Source organism: Mercenaria mercenaria, unplaced genomic scaffold, assembly GCF_021730395.1.
Source record: "Mercenaria mercenaria strain notata unplaced genomic scaffold, MADL_Memer_1 contig_2437, whole genome shotgun sequence".
NCBI lineage: Eukaryota > Metazoa > Mollusca > Bivalvia > Venerida > Veneridae > Mercenaria > Mercenaria mercenaria.
Genome location: NW_026460495.1, coordinates 1 through 18,109, shown reverse-complemented (window position 1 = coordinate 18,109; position 18,109 = coordinate 1). Strand labels below are relative to the sequence as shown.

At 36.4% G+C, this 18,109-nt stretch overlaps 2 protein-coding genes across 2 annotated transcripts; both read right to left on the bottom strand.

Moving 5' to 3' along the window:
• Window positions 1–1,213: 1,213 nt before the first annotated feature.
• Window positions 1,214–3,431, bottom strand: LOC123523693 (uncharacterized). The gene has a single exon (XM_045301342.2). It carries the CDS (start codon window positions 3,426–3,428, stop codon window positions 2,232–2,234), a length of 1,197 nt encoding a protein of 398 aa, XP_045157277.1. The 5' UTR covers window positions 3,429–3,431; the 3' UTR covers window positions 1,214–2,231.
• A 13-nt stretch (window positions 3,432–3,444) lies between these two features.
• LOC123525947 (E3 ubiquitin-protein ligase TRIM33-like) lies at window positions 3,445–3,939 on the bottom strand. The gene has a single exon (XM_045305108.1). It carries the CDS (start codon window positions 3,937–3,939, stop codon window positions 3,445–3,447), a length of 495 nt encoding a protein of 164 aa, XP_045161043.1.
• Between the last annotated feature and the right edge of the window lie 14,170 nt (window positions 3,940–18,109).

The following is an 18,109-nucleotide window of genomic DNA, read 5'->3' as shown; positions in this document are numbered from 1 at the left end:
GAAACGCTAAATTGCGGGGCTAATTGGGCTTTTCCATTTATATGTAGAAGCTGCAATACTTGTTAATTAACTAACTAATTATATCAAATTTATGAGGATTTTTCTACATTTAATGCGTTGAATTTATTTATTACGATTGGTTTCTTGGTATTTCAAACAGTATGTTTAAGTGTCAAAAATATTTAATTTTATATACTACTATGTGTTGTATTACTTAGTATATAGTAGTATATGTATATTGATTACCGGACATCTAGACTCCGGGATCTAGAGGTGGCTACCGGACCCCTAGCCATTTCCTTAACAAGATTGTGTGTATTAACAGTACTGTGGATTAGGTTTAAAATAGAACACACTGTATACATGTACATAAAAAACACAGTATAAATGTGTACTTGCTTTTTTAAAAACAACTTTACTTTTAATTATGAATATATTTCTACATGCGAACTGAATTTATATATTTAGTAAAGTTAATAACATTTGATGAGGATTTTATATCTAAAGATAAAATAATTTAGTTTGATATCTTTAAGTACTTTTAAGTTTAAACTCAATTTCGATGAAAGCTTTAAGTGAATAATTCTCTGTGTAGCCACCTTGAAAATATACACTAGTAGCATGAGGGTGTTGCATATTTCATTACCTTCCATAAACGACTAAATCAAACCGAGTCTGCTGTCACTGTGGTTGCACACAATCCAGACCTATTCAATTTTACTGTTTTATCCACCAAATACAGAACACGGTTTTTCATGAATTGTAGCTTTAAATTTAACGGGCTTTCCGCGTCATAGGTAGCATCTAGTTTCATATTTACTTGCATTTCACAATAGATTTTAAATTTTACGTAACGACGTACGAACACACATTGGCAAAGAGGTTATTTGTAATGAATATGCATGAATCCAAGATGACGGCGCCAAACTGGTAATCGAATGTCTTTGACAGTACCCTTGTATACATTACCTGCTCAGTCAAGTGTGAAATGTTGACCATAAGTGCTCCTTTTCAAAAGAAGGAACAATAAATAAATAATGTATGCACAATAATAAATGAAAGAATAGTTTCTGTCTATAAAGTTTTAGTGCATGTAAATGGCTGACCTATTATTGTCGTATTGTTGTTCATAAACACACTTGAACTAATAATACACTCTCGTGAAATCTTATTTATGAGAACAAAACAAACCACTGGAGCTGATATTTAACTAATTTTTTTTTTCAAAGTATAAAACCTCATCATCGCAAACAAAACAATATGTATATTATTAAAGAACAAAGGTATTTATTTCAGAGAAATATAATTACATATTTTTATTCAATCACTTAATTACATTGGGGGGGCCTCCGTGGCCGAGTGGTTAGGGTCGCTGACTTCAAATCACTTGCCCCTCATCGATGTGGGTTCGAGCCTCACTCGGGGCGTTGAATTCTTCATGTGAGGAAGCCATCCAGCTGGCTTACGGAAGGTCGGTGGTTCTACCCAGGTGCCCGCTCGTGTTGAAATAATGCACGGAGGGGCACCTGGGGTCTTCCTCCACCATTAAAGCTGGAAAGTCGCCATATGACCTATCCTGTGTCGGTGCGACGTTAAATCCAACAAAACAAACAAACAAACTTAATTACATTGAGCCTTAATCTTTTAGTTCGTTTTCTTTCAACTTGTTCATAAGAAATCAGATAAGAATTGAATATTTAAGTAACAAAAGAGAAGATCTTTAAATTACCAATAACAATTAAACAAGAAATTCACGTAATTTGACTATCTGAAACATGTAAGACAATTGGATACAGTCATGTTAAGCAGAATAAAACGAAAGGTGGTATGGATCTTGATGCATGTCCGCAAAATAGGGAAGTCCTCAAAAAAATGCCATGGTTGAAAGCGAACTGTCCATAGGTAGTTGAACAATCGGTGGAGTCATGATATTTTCCTCTTGTTTGCATTTTGTTTCCACACTTCTCCTCCTTACACTAAGCTACAGTTGGGTTGGAAAATAACCGAAAACAATATAATTGCTTGGAGCCACAGCTCATGCCAAAAAATGAGTAAATATTGGATTAAGGTGTGTGATTATCATAAATGGGTGTGACATTTACGTGTATTCCGAGTATACTCATTAATTTTTTAAGCAATGACTCATATGTATACTGAATAGTGTGCTTACTTTTTCGGTCTTGATATATGCTAGCATATGTTTTCAAAATATTATCTTCTTTTCTTTTCGTTCACAGTACAGTATATACATCAATGTCATTTCCATCTTTTCCAACAAAAAGTGTGTCTGTTGGATTGAAATATGCCAAACATTTTGGATGAGGAGTTGCTTTCGGAAGAAGGTTTATGCGCTTTCTCTCACCCTTTTTGTTGCCAATATTAACATAATCAATGGCATAGTAGTACGAATCACAATAATACAGAGCACCGGTTTTGTCTACAGTCATCCCAATAACTTCATCTCTGCATAAACTAAGTGTATTTAATTGTCGCATATTTTGTCTGGATAGTTCTGTAATATGTCTTTCCCGAGCGTTGTCTGAAATATATAGTGTTGTCTCATCTGCATTCAATATTACGTACAGTGGTTTCCAAGCGCCGAGCTTTACTGAGGTCGTCAACTGTCCGTCTAGGTCATACTGTTCAAGCTTTGCTGATTGTCCACCGCCTACCATGACAGTAACGAATATTTTGTCATTGGAATTTGTAATTCCGTAGCATTTTCCATTAACTTTTATATGTTTCTGTTGCAATTTCTCCAGGATTGCGTTTTCAATTACAGATAAAAAATGAACATTTTCAGTCTCGGGTACAGTAATGGCCACTAATTGCTTGCCTGGTTTGAGGAGAGTGATATCCCACGGAGCTGATTCGTATTTAACTTTGGACATGATCGTACCTTCCTCTGTATTAAGTAGTTTGACTGATCTATTATTGTTATCTACTAACACAAGACGGGTGTTTGATAAAACTGTAAGCCCTGTGACACAACATGTATTTTCATCGTCCACATCACCGGCATGCAAGGTAGCGACTGGGTTTGCTAATTTTGTGGCATTATCTATATCATCAAACAAACCAAAACTGACTGGTTGTGTGCTCATATTTGTAATTCCTGAATCAGGCTTGAAAGAGTACCTTCTAACTTTCAAACATTTCTCAGACTTCATTTCATTCAGATCATCCAAATTCGATTTAATCTTAATGTCCGCCGTTTTCATTGCTAGAAACAAATGGTACTTGTCACATTTCTTCTTCTCCTTGAAAAAAGATTCAAGTGTTTTAATGTCAAATGTAATAGCCTGACATTTGTTTTTGTATGGCAAAACTTTATTCAAATCTTCTACTTTTCTTTTGCACAACTGTTTGTTAAGTGAGTTGTAAAGGTCTTCGATATGCTCAAATGCAACGTCTTTCGCTCTCAACATGTTAGCCTGGGCTTCGTCATGAGTATGCTGAATGACTAAGATTTTTCTGAACTAAATTCATGGTGCCATTAGCATCATCAGCTAGCCTACATATTTTACTTTCTAAGACCCTTTCCTCTTTTTCCATATCGATTTTCTTCAAATAATCAGCTATGCTTTTCGCATCTTTGCTACACTGTTGGTGATTTATAGACAAGCACATAGAGCAGCAGAGCTCTTCGTGAGAAATACAGTAATGATCTATCACTTGACCCTCGTGAGCAAAGCATTTTTCTGGCAATTCGGTTTTATTCGGCTTGGATAAAGACTTTTCTGGCAGATCCTGCTCTCTCACAATATGTTCCCGTGTCGCTGCCAATCTTCTATGAGCTTTATGACAGTGCTTACACAAATACTCATTGCATTCTTCACAGTAACTTACAGCAATAATATGTTCACTTTCGACCTGACAGGGATCACAAAATATTTCTAATTGTTCATCCGTATTCCCGGTCTCTTTCGCGGACGCCATCAGGTTTCAGTATTCAGTCAAGAAATCATAGATTTTTAGTCTTTGCAATAGATGACATTGCAACACGAAAACGTGATATGAAAGTTAAGTGTAGCCAGTGTGTAACAGTGCCGACAATTCTTAGTTTTAAGGTTTACGTTGCATTATACGGATTCTTGTCGATATTTTGCCAACCACAGCAGGCCCATTGTTCTGAAAATATATAAAAGACAATTAGAGAAGAAAAGTAAACGGTAATGATAAAACACTTCACCCTTCAACTTGAATACAAAAGGGATGTATTTGTCTAAGCGTTATACTAAAACTTACACAGACCGCCACAACCTGACCACTAAAAGTTCGTACCCCACATGTTCTTATAGATTTTTTCATGTAAGTAGCTTTCGGACGCTCTGTAGTTCTACTCAAGTGCCCACTCGTCCCTTCATTAACGCCTGTACTGTATGACTTAAGTCATGAAAGGAAGTAGCCAAATGCCAGAAATGTAACAAATGTAAAGTAGAGTGGACAGTCTGATCCCACATGTGAACCATGCTTTACATTTTCATTACCTTTTTACCCTTATTTATATTCGAAACGTCATGACTTCGTAATGATTACAATTTATGACGAAAAAGTAAAATCGTTGAATTGCAAGGAGAATAATTTGGAAACAAATTGTGTAAAAGTGTTTTCGTAATTACTTAAAGGTAAATGCCACTGTTGCCTATATGCAAAAATTTTCCTACGGTGTATTGACTGAGAATCAAGTTTAAAACGGAAATATGTATTAAAAATCATAGGTACCCAGGCTTGATCTTGAATTATCTGCCCTTGAAAATCAGAAAATAATAAAAAATCAAATTTTCAAGGGCAGATAATTCAATATCATGGCAAGAGAACTGTGCTTTTTAATTTTTATTTCTGTTTCAGACTTCATTTGCAGTCAGTATACAAAGTTTAAAGAAATTCGGTCCATGGGAAAGACCAGGACTTTGCAGTATCATTTTGTCATGTTCATAGTTAAGGACATTTGCAACAGTCTCTATATTGACATGGGGCAAACATTTTCTTACAGACAATTTCTTCTTTAAACTTTTTTTACTGACAGAGAATTTAATCAAAAACAGAAATATGAAATAAAACAAACCATAGGAACCCAGCCTTGTTCATGAATTATCTGCCCTTGAAAATCAGAAAATTCTGAAAACATCTACTTTCAAGGGCAGATAATTCAAGATCAAGCCTGTGTACCTATAATTTTATATATTTTTGTTTTAAACTTGATTCTCAGTCAGTACACAAAGTTAAAGAAATTCTGCCCGTAGGAAAATTTTTGCCCTATATACATATAGGCAACTGTGGCATTTACTCTTAAGACGTCAATGTTTTACGCAATAACATCAGATATATACTATATATTAAGTATTTACTAAACAGATGAAAAGACTGAAACAATGCACCTTTCGTAGACTCCTTACTTCTGTGACTAATTTCCATGCATGGCTATTGATAACTTACATTAAGTAGTGTTAATACACTATGTAATTTAATCATATTTCATTGCTTTCTTCACATGGCAATACAAATTTACAAGATATGCTGGAAAATGCATAGATATACAGATTATACATAAAAGCAGAAGGATGGGGCACAAGTTCTAAGCACATTTAATAGGGAGCTGGCCCTTCCCTAATAGCCATACTGATATTAACAGTTTGAGCATTATTTTCTTTGTATTTTTGCAACATTCAGATAAATGATGAATAAGGAATATTTGATATAATAATCAAGTTAAAAAATACATAATACGAAAAATAAGAATAAAGAAATATACAAAGAAGAAGGAATAGAATATAATAAAAAATTAAAAGCTTTTTCGAAATTTTGATCAAAAACTACCTGTCGATTTTCCCGATGTAGGTCAGTGCATTTTACTGTTTATTTCTTTTTTTTTCAAAAATTAAAAACGAAATGAAAATTACGTAGCGGGTTTTTCCTTTTTCCCTCGTAGATGGGTTTTTTAAATTTTTAAATAATAAAGGAATATAAATAAAAAAAAAAAAATTGGGGTAGTTTTAACATTGATTTTTCGTTGTCAATATTTTTTAATATCAGTTTAAAACATTTATACCCCCATGAATAAAAATGTTGTTTTAGGGGTTTTTTATTTTTTGAAAACAAGACTATTTGAAAAAAAATTTTTGGAAATTTTTTTCATTTTCATTACTTTTATCAGACTGCAAAGATACCCGAGGTTTAATAAACAAGGCAAGAAAGTGCACGAGAAATTGAATTTTTTGAACAGAGCAAATACTGTTTTAAATTTTAATGTGTGTTAAAAATAACAAAACAATTTTTACCATAAAAAGTGACGGGGACCAAAGCATATTTGCACCAAGATAGAAAGTCACAGGTTAGGCGTTCAATATTTGGGAAAACCGAAAGTAAAACATAAATTAGTGCGCTGGTGTTCCAAAACGACTAGTAAAAAAATTTATACTTTTATTGGTATAAAAGGCCGGATCCGGGCCGGCCCGGGGGGGCTCGTCCCCCTCCCATCCCCCCAGGATGAGAAGGGGGCCCTACCCATCAAAGAGGGGCCCCCCTACAAAATTTTGGGCAAAGGAAAAATAAAATTTTTAAAAATTAAAGGGTTTGGACTTTTCGAAACCCCGGTAAAGGGGGAAGGGCGTCCCTAAAAATTTAAAAAGCGGGGGCGTGTTCGTTCAGCTTTAATTAGGGGGGAATAATGTGGTTGTATTAATTCAAAGGTACAGTTTTGATAATTTTAAAAAAAACCCAAATTAATCCGTCGAATTTGAACAAACCTAAAAAAAACCTTTATCAACTATTCCCAAAAAAAAATAAATTTTAAAACATCCATTCTTTTAAAAAAACAGTGCATCCCCCCCCCTTAAACAATTTTATCATGTATAATCAATTGAAATGATTCGAATAAGTAGATATTGGGACTCAACACTTCATTCAGATTCTAAGAAGCCCAGTGCTAAAATTTTTATATTATAATATTTTTATATATTATATATTTATATATATATTATATAATATTATAATATATTATTATATATAAAAATAACTATTTTTATATGTTTAAAACCTTTTTAATTGTTTCAAAATTAATATTCTGTCTATTTTAAAATAAAGGCCCTCCAGATTTTTTAGCAAAAAACGCCATAAAATTTTTTTAAAATCCGGAAATAAATTCTACTTTTAAAAAGAGTTTTAAATGTTTTTTGAAAAATTTTTTTTACGGAAACACATAAATTTTTTTGTTTTTACAAATTTTTTACGGGAAAGAAAGCTTTTTGAAAGTTTTACTCCTTTAAATTTTCTTAATTGTAGATATCTAATTTTGAAATTTTAAAAATCAATTTTCCGTTAATAGTCTGCCCAAAAATTTTGGGGAAAATGTCTTTTTTGCCGCGGCGGTTCGGGGTTTCCCGACGCGGACAAGTTTTTTTTTGATTTGGTTTTAAAAAATTTTTTTCAAAAACAAAAACTTTCTTAAATTATATGAGCAAACTTTTTTTGAAAAAAAGATTATCTTTTCAGCAAAATCTCTTTAAAATTTTCTTTAAATGAAAGGAGTAGGTAATATATGTAAGTTTTACAAATACCTTTGAAAAAGTGGTTTTTTTCTGTTACATATATAACGAATCCCCAAAAGCCTCGAAACAAAACCCTCCATGTTTTGATGTCTGAAAACTTAAAAATTTGGGAGGGCGAATAAAACACCAAGTGATGCCCCCCTCAAGGGGATGTCGGCTTAAAATGTAATAGTATGCATGTGCAAAGTTTAACAGATACCCCCTTTTTTAACGGATGTGGGCCCTTACTTAAGAATGGGGTGACACAAAAAACCCCAAAGTGATGTCCTGAAGGGAATGTGGGGCTTATTGATGCTAATGTATGCATGTGCAAAGCTGAAAAGATCCCTCCTTCAACGGATGTGGGCCCTTCCCCTAGATTAGGATGAAAATAAAACTTCTGTGATGCCCCCCTCAACGAGATGTGGCGTATTAAACTAATAGTATGCTGTGCAAAGATGTAAACAGATACCCCCCTTACGAGATGTGGGGCCTTTTTACTTAAGTAAAAGAGGAGGAAAAAAACACCAAAGTGATCTCCCCGAACGGATGTGGTTAATTTAATTTAAATAGTACGCTGTGCTAACCCTTAAAAGAGATGTCGACCTTCCCCTCGATTTGACTTACGAAAAAAACAAAAAAGACCCCTCCCTAAACGAGTGTCGGTTTTATATGGAAGACTGCTGTGCAACCCGTAAGCAGTGCCCCCTGAACGAGATTCGGCCTATATTTTAAGAATAGGATGACAGAAAAAAAACCCCAAAAAGGACCCCTCCCTCAACGAGTGTGGCTATAATTTTAAATTAGTATGCATGTGCAAACCCTGTAAACAGTACCCCCTTGAACGAGATGTGGCTTTTTCTTAGTTGGGATGACGAATAAAACACCAATGTGCCCCTCCCTGAACGAGATGTCTGCCTTACTAAGTTAGGATGACAAATAAAACACCAAGTGATCCTGAACGGATGTCGGTTTCTAAAAGTTAATGGTACTGATGTGAAAACCCTTGAACAGATCCCTCCTTCTCGGATGTCTCCCTTTCTAAAAAATGGGGACGGACGAATAAAAAAATGTGTGCCTCCTGAACAAGAGTGGCTTAAAATGTAATGTACGCTGCGCACAGCCTGTAAAGATACTCCTTAAAACAGATGTCGGCCTATACTTAAAAATGGGCTGAACAATAAAACTCAATGTGATGCCCCCTGAACGAGATGTCGGTTTTAATAGTAATCGTACTGCATTCGCACAGCTGTAAACAGATACATCTTGAACGAGAATCGGTATTTTTAAGAATAGGATGAAAAAATAAACACCAATTGATGCCCCCTGAACGGAGTCTTTTTATTGTGTTTAATGTAGCATGGCAAAGATGTAAACGATACCTCCTTCAACGGATGTCGGCTATCCCAGATTAGGCTGAAGAAAAAAACACAAGGGTTTGCTCCCTCAACGAGATGTGGGCTTTTTTAATCTAATAGTACGTGTGCAAAGATGAAAGGGAACCTCCTTAAACGAGATGTGGTTTACTTAAGTTAAGATGAGGAAAAAAAACCCCAAAAGTGATCCCCCCCTAACGAGATTTTGGGTTTTTTAAATGTTAATAGTACTGAGTGCAAACCCTTGAAGAGATGTCGACCTATACCCTCGATTATGACTTACGAAAAAAACATCAATGTGCCCCCCTCCTGAACGAGATGTCGGCAATAATGTTTATGTACTGCATGTACAAAGCTTTAAAAACAGATCCCTCCTTAAACGAGAGTGGCTAACTTAAGAATAGGACTAAAGAATAAAACACCAAAGGATCCCCCCTCAACGAGATGTCGCTTATTAATGTTAATAGTATGCATGTGAAAATTGTAAACAGATCCCCCCTTTAAACGGGATGTCGGCCTTACTTAAGTTTAGGATGACAGAAAAAAAACCCAAATGTGATCCCCCCTGAACGAGATGTTGCCTATATTTAAGTATAGGATGACAGAATAAAACACCAAAGTGATCCTACGAGTGTGGCTTTTAAATGTTTTGGTACTGCTGGAAAAGCTGTAAACAGATACCTCCTTCGCGAGATGTCTCCCTTGCTCAAAATAGGACTGAAGAATAAAAACCTTTGTCCCCCCTGAAAAAGATGTCGGTTTATTTTTTGTAATGTACTGCAGGCAAACCCTGTAAACAAAACCCCCTTGAACGGTGTCGGCCTTTATTAAAGAATGGATGACAAAATTTAAACATAATGTGATCCCTCCCTGAACGGATTTGGTTTATTATAGTAATAGTACTGCATGGCACAGCCTGAAAGATAATCCTTGAACGGATGTGGGCCCTATATTTAGATAGGATGACACAATAAAAACAAATGTGATGCCTCCCTGAACGAGATGTGGGCTTTTAAATAGTAATAGTACTGCATGCGCAAAGCCTGTAAACAGTCCCTTAAACGAGATGTCGGCCTTTATTTAAAAATAGGACTGACCAAAAAAAAAAGTGAGCCCCCCTGAAGGATGTCGGTTTTTAATGTAATAGTACGCATGGCACAGCCTGAAACGATCTCTTGAACGGATGTCGGCCTAACCTAAGTAGGTGACCAGTAAACCCCAAAGTAATCCTTGCCCCCACGAGAGGGCGGTTTTTAAATTTAATGGTTCTGCTGCACAAAGCCTGAAAAAGATACCCCCTTGAACAAGATGTCGGCTAACTTAAAAATAGGACTGGAGAAAAAAAAACCAATGTGATCCCCCCCTAAAACGAATGTCGGCAAATCCGGTAATGTTAATTAGTACTGATGAAAAAGCATCAAACGAACGTCGTTGCGAGATGTGGGCCTATATTAAAAATGGACTGACAGAAAAAAAAAACCCAATGGGGGCCCCCCTGAACGAGATGTGGGCAATAATGTTAATAGTATGCATGTACAAAGCAAAAAACGATATGTTAACGAGGGGTCGGCTTAATTAAGAATGGGGACTGAAAAAAAAAAACCCAATTGATCCCCCCGAAGAGATGTCGGTTTTTAATGTTATGGTACGAAAACCCTGAAAACGTACCCCCTTCTGCGCTGTCTCCCTTAACTCAAGAATAGGATTGGCAGAATAAAAACCCATGTGATGCCTCCCTGAAAAAGATGTCGGCTTATTAATAGTAATGTACTGAGGCACACCCTGTAAACAGATCCCTCCTTGAAGAGATGTGGGCCTACCCTTAAGAATAGGTGCACAGTAAACAAAAAGTGATCCTCCCCACGGATGTCGGCTTTTAAAATGAAAGGGAATGCATGCGCAAAGCCTGCAACGGGCCTCTTGACGAGATGTCGGCCTATTTTAAGAAAGGACTGAAAAATAAAGTCAGTGTGATGCCTCCTGAACGAAAAGACGTTATTAATGTTATTAGTACTGATTGAAACCCTGTAAAAGATCCCTCCTTGAACGAGATGCGACATATACTTAGTGGGCTGACAGAATAAAATACAATGTAAGCCCCTGAAAGGAAGTCGGCAAATTGTTATAGTACTGTATGTGCAAACCCTTTGAAACAGATCCCCCTTAAAACGAGAGTCGGCCTTACTTTAATATGGAGACAGAAAAAAATCCCAATGTAATGCCCCCCTGAAGAAAAGTCGGCAAAAAATGTTAAAGTACTGTGGAAACCTGAAAAACAATACCCCCTTAAACGGGGTCGGATAACTTAAGAATAGGATGACAGGAATAAACAAAATTTGACCCCTCCCTAAACGAGATGTCGGTTTTAAGTTTTTTGCGAAAAGCTGAAAACAAATACCTCTTGAACAGATTGGGCCTATTTTTAGTTTGGAATACAGAAAAAAACTCAGTGTGACCCTCCGAACTAGATGGGTTAATATAATTTTAAATAGTAGCATGCCAAACCCTGTAAACAGTCCCTCCTTCAACGGTTGTCACCCTATATTTTAGTTTTAGGGGACAGAAAAAAAAAAAATTGTGTTTGCCCCTTGAACAGATGGGCTTTTTAAATGTTCATAGTACTGCATGTGCAAAGCCTGTAAACGATACCCCCTTAAACGAGATGTGGGCCAAACTTAAGAATGGATGACATGTACCCCAAAAGTCATCCCTCCCCACGAGGTCGGTTATTAAGTAATGGTACTGATGCACAAACCTGCAAAAAGTGCCCCCTTAAACGGGATGTCGGCCTATCCCTAAAACGGCTGACAAAAAAAAACGTCACTGTGATGCCTCCCTGAACGAGAAGACAGCTTTTAAATTTTAAATAGTATGCAGTGCAATCTGTAAAAAGTACCCCTTGACGAGAGTGGGCCCTATATTAAAAAAGGACTGACAGAAAAAACCCAATGTGATCCCCCCCCTGAACGGATGCCCCCTATACTTAAAAATAGGACTGACACATAAAACCCATGTGATGCCTCCTGAACGGTTTTGTGGTTATTAATAGAAATCTTACGCTTCGCACACCCTTTAAAAGATACTCCTTGAACAAGATGTCGGGTTATTTTTGAATAGATGACACAGTAAACCCCAAAAAGGCCCCCCCTGCACGAGAGTCGGTTTTTAAATGTTAATGGATGCATGCGAAAAAGCTGCAAACTCCCTCTTGAACGACAGTCGCTTACATTTGGTTCAAAACGGAAGATGAAACCCCAAAGGATTATAGTATTGCTACTCAAGCCCGTAAAAGTGCCTCCTAAAACAGATGTCGGCCTTACTTTAGAAAAGGGACTAAAGAATAAAACATCAATGTGATCCCCCCTCAAGAGAAGTCGGTTTTTTAAATATTAATGTCAGCATGTACAAAGCATGTAAACAAACCCCTTGAATGAGATGGGCCTTTATTTAAGTAAGGATGAGGAAAAAAAAACACCAAGTGCCCCTCCCGAACGGATGTCGGCTTATTAATGTTAATGGTTGATGTGCAAAGCCTGTAAACAGATACCTCCTTGAACGCGATGTGGCCAACTTAAGTTAGGACTGAGAGAATAAAAAACCTTGTGATCCCTCCCAAACGAGATGTGGCTTTTTAATGTTAATGGTACTGATGTGCAAAGCATGTAAACGATACCTTTGAACGGATTTGGCCTATATTTAAAAGTATAGGACTGAGAGAATAAACCCCAAAATGATCCCTCCTGAACGAGATGTCGGCTTCTTAAGTTTATTTTTACTGCTGGAAAAAGCTGTAAAAGATACCCCCTTTGAACGAGATGTGGGCCTAGTTAATATAGGAGACAGAAAAAAAAGGCAAATAAAAAAAAAAAATTGATGCCTCCCTGAACGTGATGTCGGCTTTTTAAATGTTAATGGTACTGCATGTGAAAAGCTTTAACGATACCTCCTTCTGCGAGAGTCTGCCTTATCAAGAGGACTGACAAAAAAAAACCCCAAAGTGTCCCCCCTGAACGAGATGTCGGCTTTTAAAGTTAAGGACTGCTGTGAAAACCTATAAACAGTACCCCCTTTGCGGAGTTGCCTTATCAGGCGGACTGCAGAATAAAACACCAAAGTGATCCCTCCTGAACGAGATGTCGGCTTTTTAAATTTTTAATGGTCTCCTGTGCAAGAATGAAAAACAGTTCCTTTGAACGAGAGTCGCCTATATTTAAGTATGGACTGAAGAAAAAACGGCGAATAAAAAAAACAAGTGTCCCTCCCGAACGAGTGTCTTTTTAAAATGAATGGTATGAATGTGCAAACCCTGAAAACGATACCTCTTCTGCGAGTGTCGGCCTATATTTAAAGTATAGGACTGAGAGAAAAAAACACCAAATGTTTCCCCCCGAGCGGATGTGGTTTTAAATGTTAATGGTCTGCGGGAAAAGCCTGTAAACAGACACCCTTGAACGGATGGGCCCAATTTAAAGATGGATGAGAGAATAAAACACCAAAATGTCCCCCCCTGAACGGATGTCGGTTATTAATGTTAAGGTACTGATGTGCAAAGTTGTAAAAAATACCCCTTGAACGAGATGTCGACCTTACTTAGTATAGGATGCAGATAAAACGCGAATAAAACAAAAAGTGAGCCCCCCGACGAGATGTGGGCTTCTTAATTTTAAGGGTATGCATGTGCAAAGCCTTTAAACGATCCCTCTTTGCGAGATTCTCCCTAATCAAGGATCGGACTGACAGAATAAAACACAATGTGTCCCCCCCGAACGAGATGTGGGTTTTTAAGTATAAACGCGAAAAGCCCTTGTCGATACCCCCCTTGAACAAGTATTGCCTTATTTTAGTTTAGGAATGACAGAAAAAAACATCAGTGTGATGCCCCCTAAATGATGTCGGCTTATATTAATTTTAAAAAAATGCATGCGAAAACCCAAAAACGATACCCCCTTGAACGAGATGTCGGCCTATACTTAAGTAGGATGACAGAAAAAAAACACAATGTGATCCCTCCCTGAACGAGATGTCGGCAAAAAAATGTTAATTTTCTGATGTAAAAGCATACAAACAGTGCCTTTGAACGAGATGTGGGCCCCTTACTTAAAATGGATGCAAAAAAAAAAAACCCAAATGGACCCCTCCAAAACGAGATGTGGGCTTAAATTTTAATGGTAAAATGTGCAAAGCTGTAAACAGTACCTCCTTAAAAGAGATGCGGCCTATACAAAAAGTATAGGACTGAGAGAATAAAAACCCCAAAATGATCCCCCCCCTGAAGGGGTGTCGGCTTATAATTTTAATAGTACTGATGTGCAAAGCCGAAAACGAACCTCCTTGAACGGATGTCGGCCTATCTTGTTTAGGCTGACAAATAAAAAAAACAAAGTGATCCCTCCTGAACGAGTGAGGCTTATTAATACTGAACGCAAGCCTGAAAAACAGATACCCTTGAACAAGATATCGCCGATACTTTAGTTAGGAATGACAAAGACCAAAAGGTACCTATTCCCGAGATGTCGTTTAAATTTATGCTAATAATTGAAGGCCAGTCAGTAACAATCCTCCCTGAACGGATCGCGGTCTATACACAAGTATGGATTTTTACATTAAAAATATCACTTTTAATCCCGAAAAAAGATGTTCGATTTTTCCGCCCTGTCTATGAATGTGCAAGTTCCAAAAAAAATATCCCTGAAGGGGGGGTGGCTTACAGGGAAAATATAAGGAAGAATAAAAAACCAAAAAGGGTGCTTCCGCAAAGATGTCGGTTTTTCTGCCATACTTTTAAATGTTAAAGGGCCCCTTTTTAAAAAATTTCCCTTTAACCAAAGTCGGATTTTTCTTCGTTTTTGGAATTTTTTCCCAAAAAAACAAAATGGATACCTCTCTGACTAGTTGCAGATAAAATTTATGTACAAAGACATAAAAGATTTCCCCCTGAACAAAATGTCGGCTGTTTAACTTAATTTAATTTACTGCACAAATCCTGTAAACAGTTATTCCCGAGCGAGATGTCCGCCCCTTTTTTAGGTAGGAAAGATGATAAAAACACCAGAGGGTACCCCGATGAACGAGATTTTTTTTTATGCTTGAATGCCACAGCCCCAAAAAAGATAGTATAGAAACCGATGTAGGCCCATACTTCGTACAGGAATTTTTGGTAAATCTCCCGGGAAAAACTCCTTTCGCGATATTTTGGTTTATTCATGTTATGTTAAAGACGCTGGCAAAGAGCATGTATAGGCATTTGTGTCATGTACCCTTCAAACCACCCCCATGAATGTATCGGCCTAACTGTTAGTAGAATGCTGTCAAGGGGCCCCCAAATATCTTTGTGAACGAGATGTAGGTCTTTACTTAAATGCAGGGATGGGTTTTATTAAATTACCGGTGATCGTCCTTGAACGAATGTATGTTGTACAGAAATGTGCCCAAAAGTACCAAAGATCTTTCCTGAAAGGATGTCGGCCCGTATTTTCCTTAGGAATTTTGTACAAAAAAGGGAAACCCCCTTTCCCGTCGCAGCTCAATCGATGTACATTTTTCCAAAAATTTTACTTAGGGGTCTTTTGGGAAATACGAAGCGTAGTGGAGCAAGGGCATTCCTTTGTTGATGTATGTCTTCCCGGGGGACATATTGAAAACGGTTTACATATATTACTTCATTTTAATACTGTATTCTGTACAGAAAAAACACAAAAACGTTTTGCCCGTAAAAATTTTTTAATAATGTTTTTTTTGTTATAAAAAAAATTTCTTTTAAAAAATGAAAAGCGCAATGAAAATAAACAAGGGGCCTGGGCCCCGTGTCGCTCACCCGAGTTATTGTCAAAATGATTGATGTTTCAAAACCCGTCTCATTTGAAGTGCTAAGGGTATTCATTTAGATAAATAAAAAAGAGGTTATCTGTTAAATTCAGTCAATGGTCTTCCTGATTTCCAAGTCCCCTCTGTTGACATAAAAGAAATTTCAGTCAGTATCTTCATTAGTGTTACCCTTTAATTTTAAAAAAGGGGGGTGTTTACATAAAATCAGTCCATAGTTATCACCCCGTTGTCCAGTCCACTTAGGCAATAATAAATTTCAAAAAAGTTATAAGTACTTATGGTTTTTCCTTTTTTATTACAATCAGGGGAGGTTAAAAAATAAAAAATTGGAAAATCGATTTGGGTTGGCAGGTTCATCTGGAATCCAAAATTTTTTGTTGTTGAGATATTTTTGGGTTTGTACAAAAAAACCTAAAAGAAGTCTCTATATGGTGCAAAGCCAAAATAGCCAATTTTTGGACATTTTAAAGGGGGTTTAACTCTGGAATCCCTTTTGGAACTGGCAGTTCAGAGAGGAACAAAAATCTTGGGTGTCAGTTGTGGCAAGTTTGGTTTAAAAACAAATTTATAAAAAAGCTGCTTTACAAAAAAAGTCAAAAAAAGCTAATTTTGGCCCTTTTAGGGGCCTAACTTGGAACCCATAATGGGATCTGCCCGTTCCCAAAAAAAAAAACCGAATTTTGGTGACACAAGTTTGTGCAGTTTGGAAAAAACCAAATTTAAAAAATGAAGCCGCTATTGTGCAGACAAATCCAAATAGCTGATTTTTTGGGCCTTCGGGGGCCAACTTGGAACCATAATGGAATTTTGGCCAGTTCAGAAATGAAACAAAAACTTTTGGTGAACAATTTGTGTGCAAGTTTGGTTAAAATTTTAAATTAAATGAAAGCTCTTCTGCAGCAAAACCCGCTAATTTGGTCTTTCGGGGGATAACTTTGGAAACCCAAAAAGGGATCTGTGTTAAGAAAAGGGGGCAAGATCTTATGGTGAAAAGTTTTTTGCAGTCTGATTAAATTTTTAAATCAAAAAATGAAGTGTTTGGCAGACAACGTCAAAAATAGGTAATTTGTCCCTTTCTCCCCTAACTCTGGGAAAAAAATAAGGAATTTGGGCCCGTTCAAGAAAGGAAAACCCGATCTTGCGGTGTCAAATTTTGTGCAAATTTGGGAAAAAACAAATATGCAAGGTCAAAAAAGCAATTTTGGCCCTTTAGGGCCATAAACCCCGGAACCATAAGGGATTGGCCGTTCAAGAAAGGAACCCGGTTTTTATGGTGATAAAAATTGTGTGCAAAGGGGGTTTAAAAAAAATGAATGAAACCATTCGTGCAGACAAGAAATGTGGCGGAGATGGCGAGGGTGATCAGAAAGCTACCTTGTACCGTGACAGGGGAGCTAAAAAAAACCCTATTCAGTGATAAATATCTAAAGTAGTTGGCCCTATGCATGTTAGCAAATTTTTCACCAAAAATTAGTAGATACATATGTTTATAAAAAGAAATTACTGAGATTAAAATAACCTTGCTAAATTTTTTACCCAGCAAAAAAGGGTGAGCTAATTTCAGGATATGGAAAGCAGTTTTTTTTCAGAACAAAGAATTTTTTAAAGCAAGTTCAAGTCAATGTAAAAAATTTCAAAAGTAAAATTTAAAAAAATCAGTTAAGGTAGTAGATGTGTTAAAAAGTACTCCTTTTTTAAAAGTTTTTATTCCCACCCTTAAACCCACATTTACTGCAATTTCAGGGGGGGTAGGTTCAAGCCCTATGGGACCAAATTTTTTTTCCCTTATTTTCGATTTTTTTAGGAAGTTTTACTTCTTTCAAAACTTTTGGGGTTGATTTATTGTACAAAAATGGAAAAAAAAAAAAATTTGCAAGGATTTTTGCTGTTCAAAGTGAATTTACTACTTAACAGAAGGGGTAGGGAATTTCAACGAAAAATATTGGTTCAGTGGTAAAAGTTCTTTTTTGCTTCCCTTCTTTTTTTACTTTGTGGAGAATTAGGGAGGTTTTTCTTTTTCCCAAAGGAATTTTTTAATGAAGTAAGCAAATTCAAAACAGAAAAAGGATTACCTTATTTTTTCAACGTTGAAAAGATTCGTATAAAAAATCCGTTTCTTTGGGCCTTTATAAAATTTTATTCCCATTTTTATTTTTTGTTTTAAAAAGTTTAACAATGTTTGATGATTTTTATTAAAATTAAAGGGGAAAAAGAGTTCTCGCAAACTTTTTTATAGGGCCCCTCACTTTGAAATTTTTTTACTTGAGTAGAGGAGATACCCCGTTATACAAATTTAGAAAAAACGGGATGGTAAAAATTTTTTAAAAATTTGCAAAACAGTGCAAAAACGGTATCTTTAAGAAAATACCAAAAAGCAAA

Coding starts and splice junctions, on each gene's coding strand:
- LOC123523693 (XM_045301342.2), bottom strand. CDS start 3,428: ATGTTGAGAGCGAAAGACGTTGCATTTGAGCATATCGAAGACCTTTAC.
- LOC123525947 (XM_045305108.1), bottom strand. CDS start 3,939: ATGGCGTCCGCGAAAGAGACCGGGAATACGGATGAACAATTAGAAATA.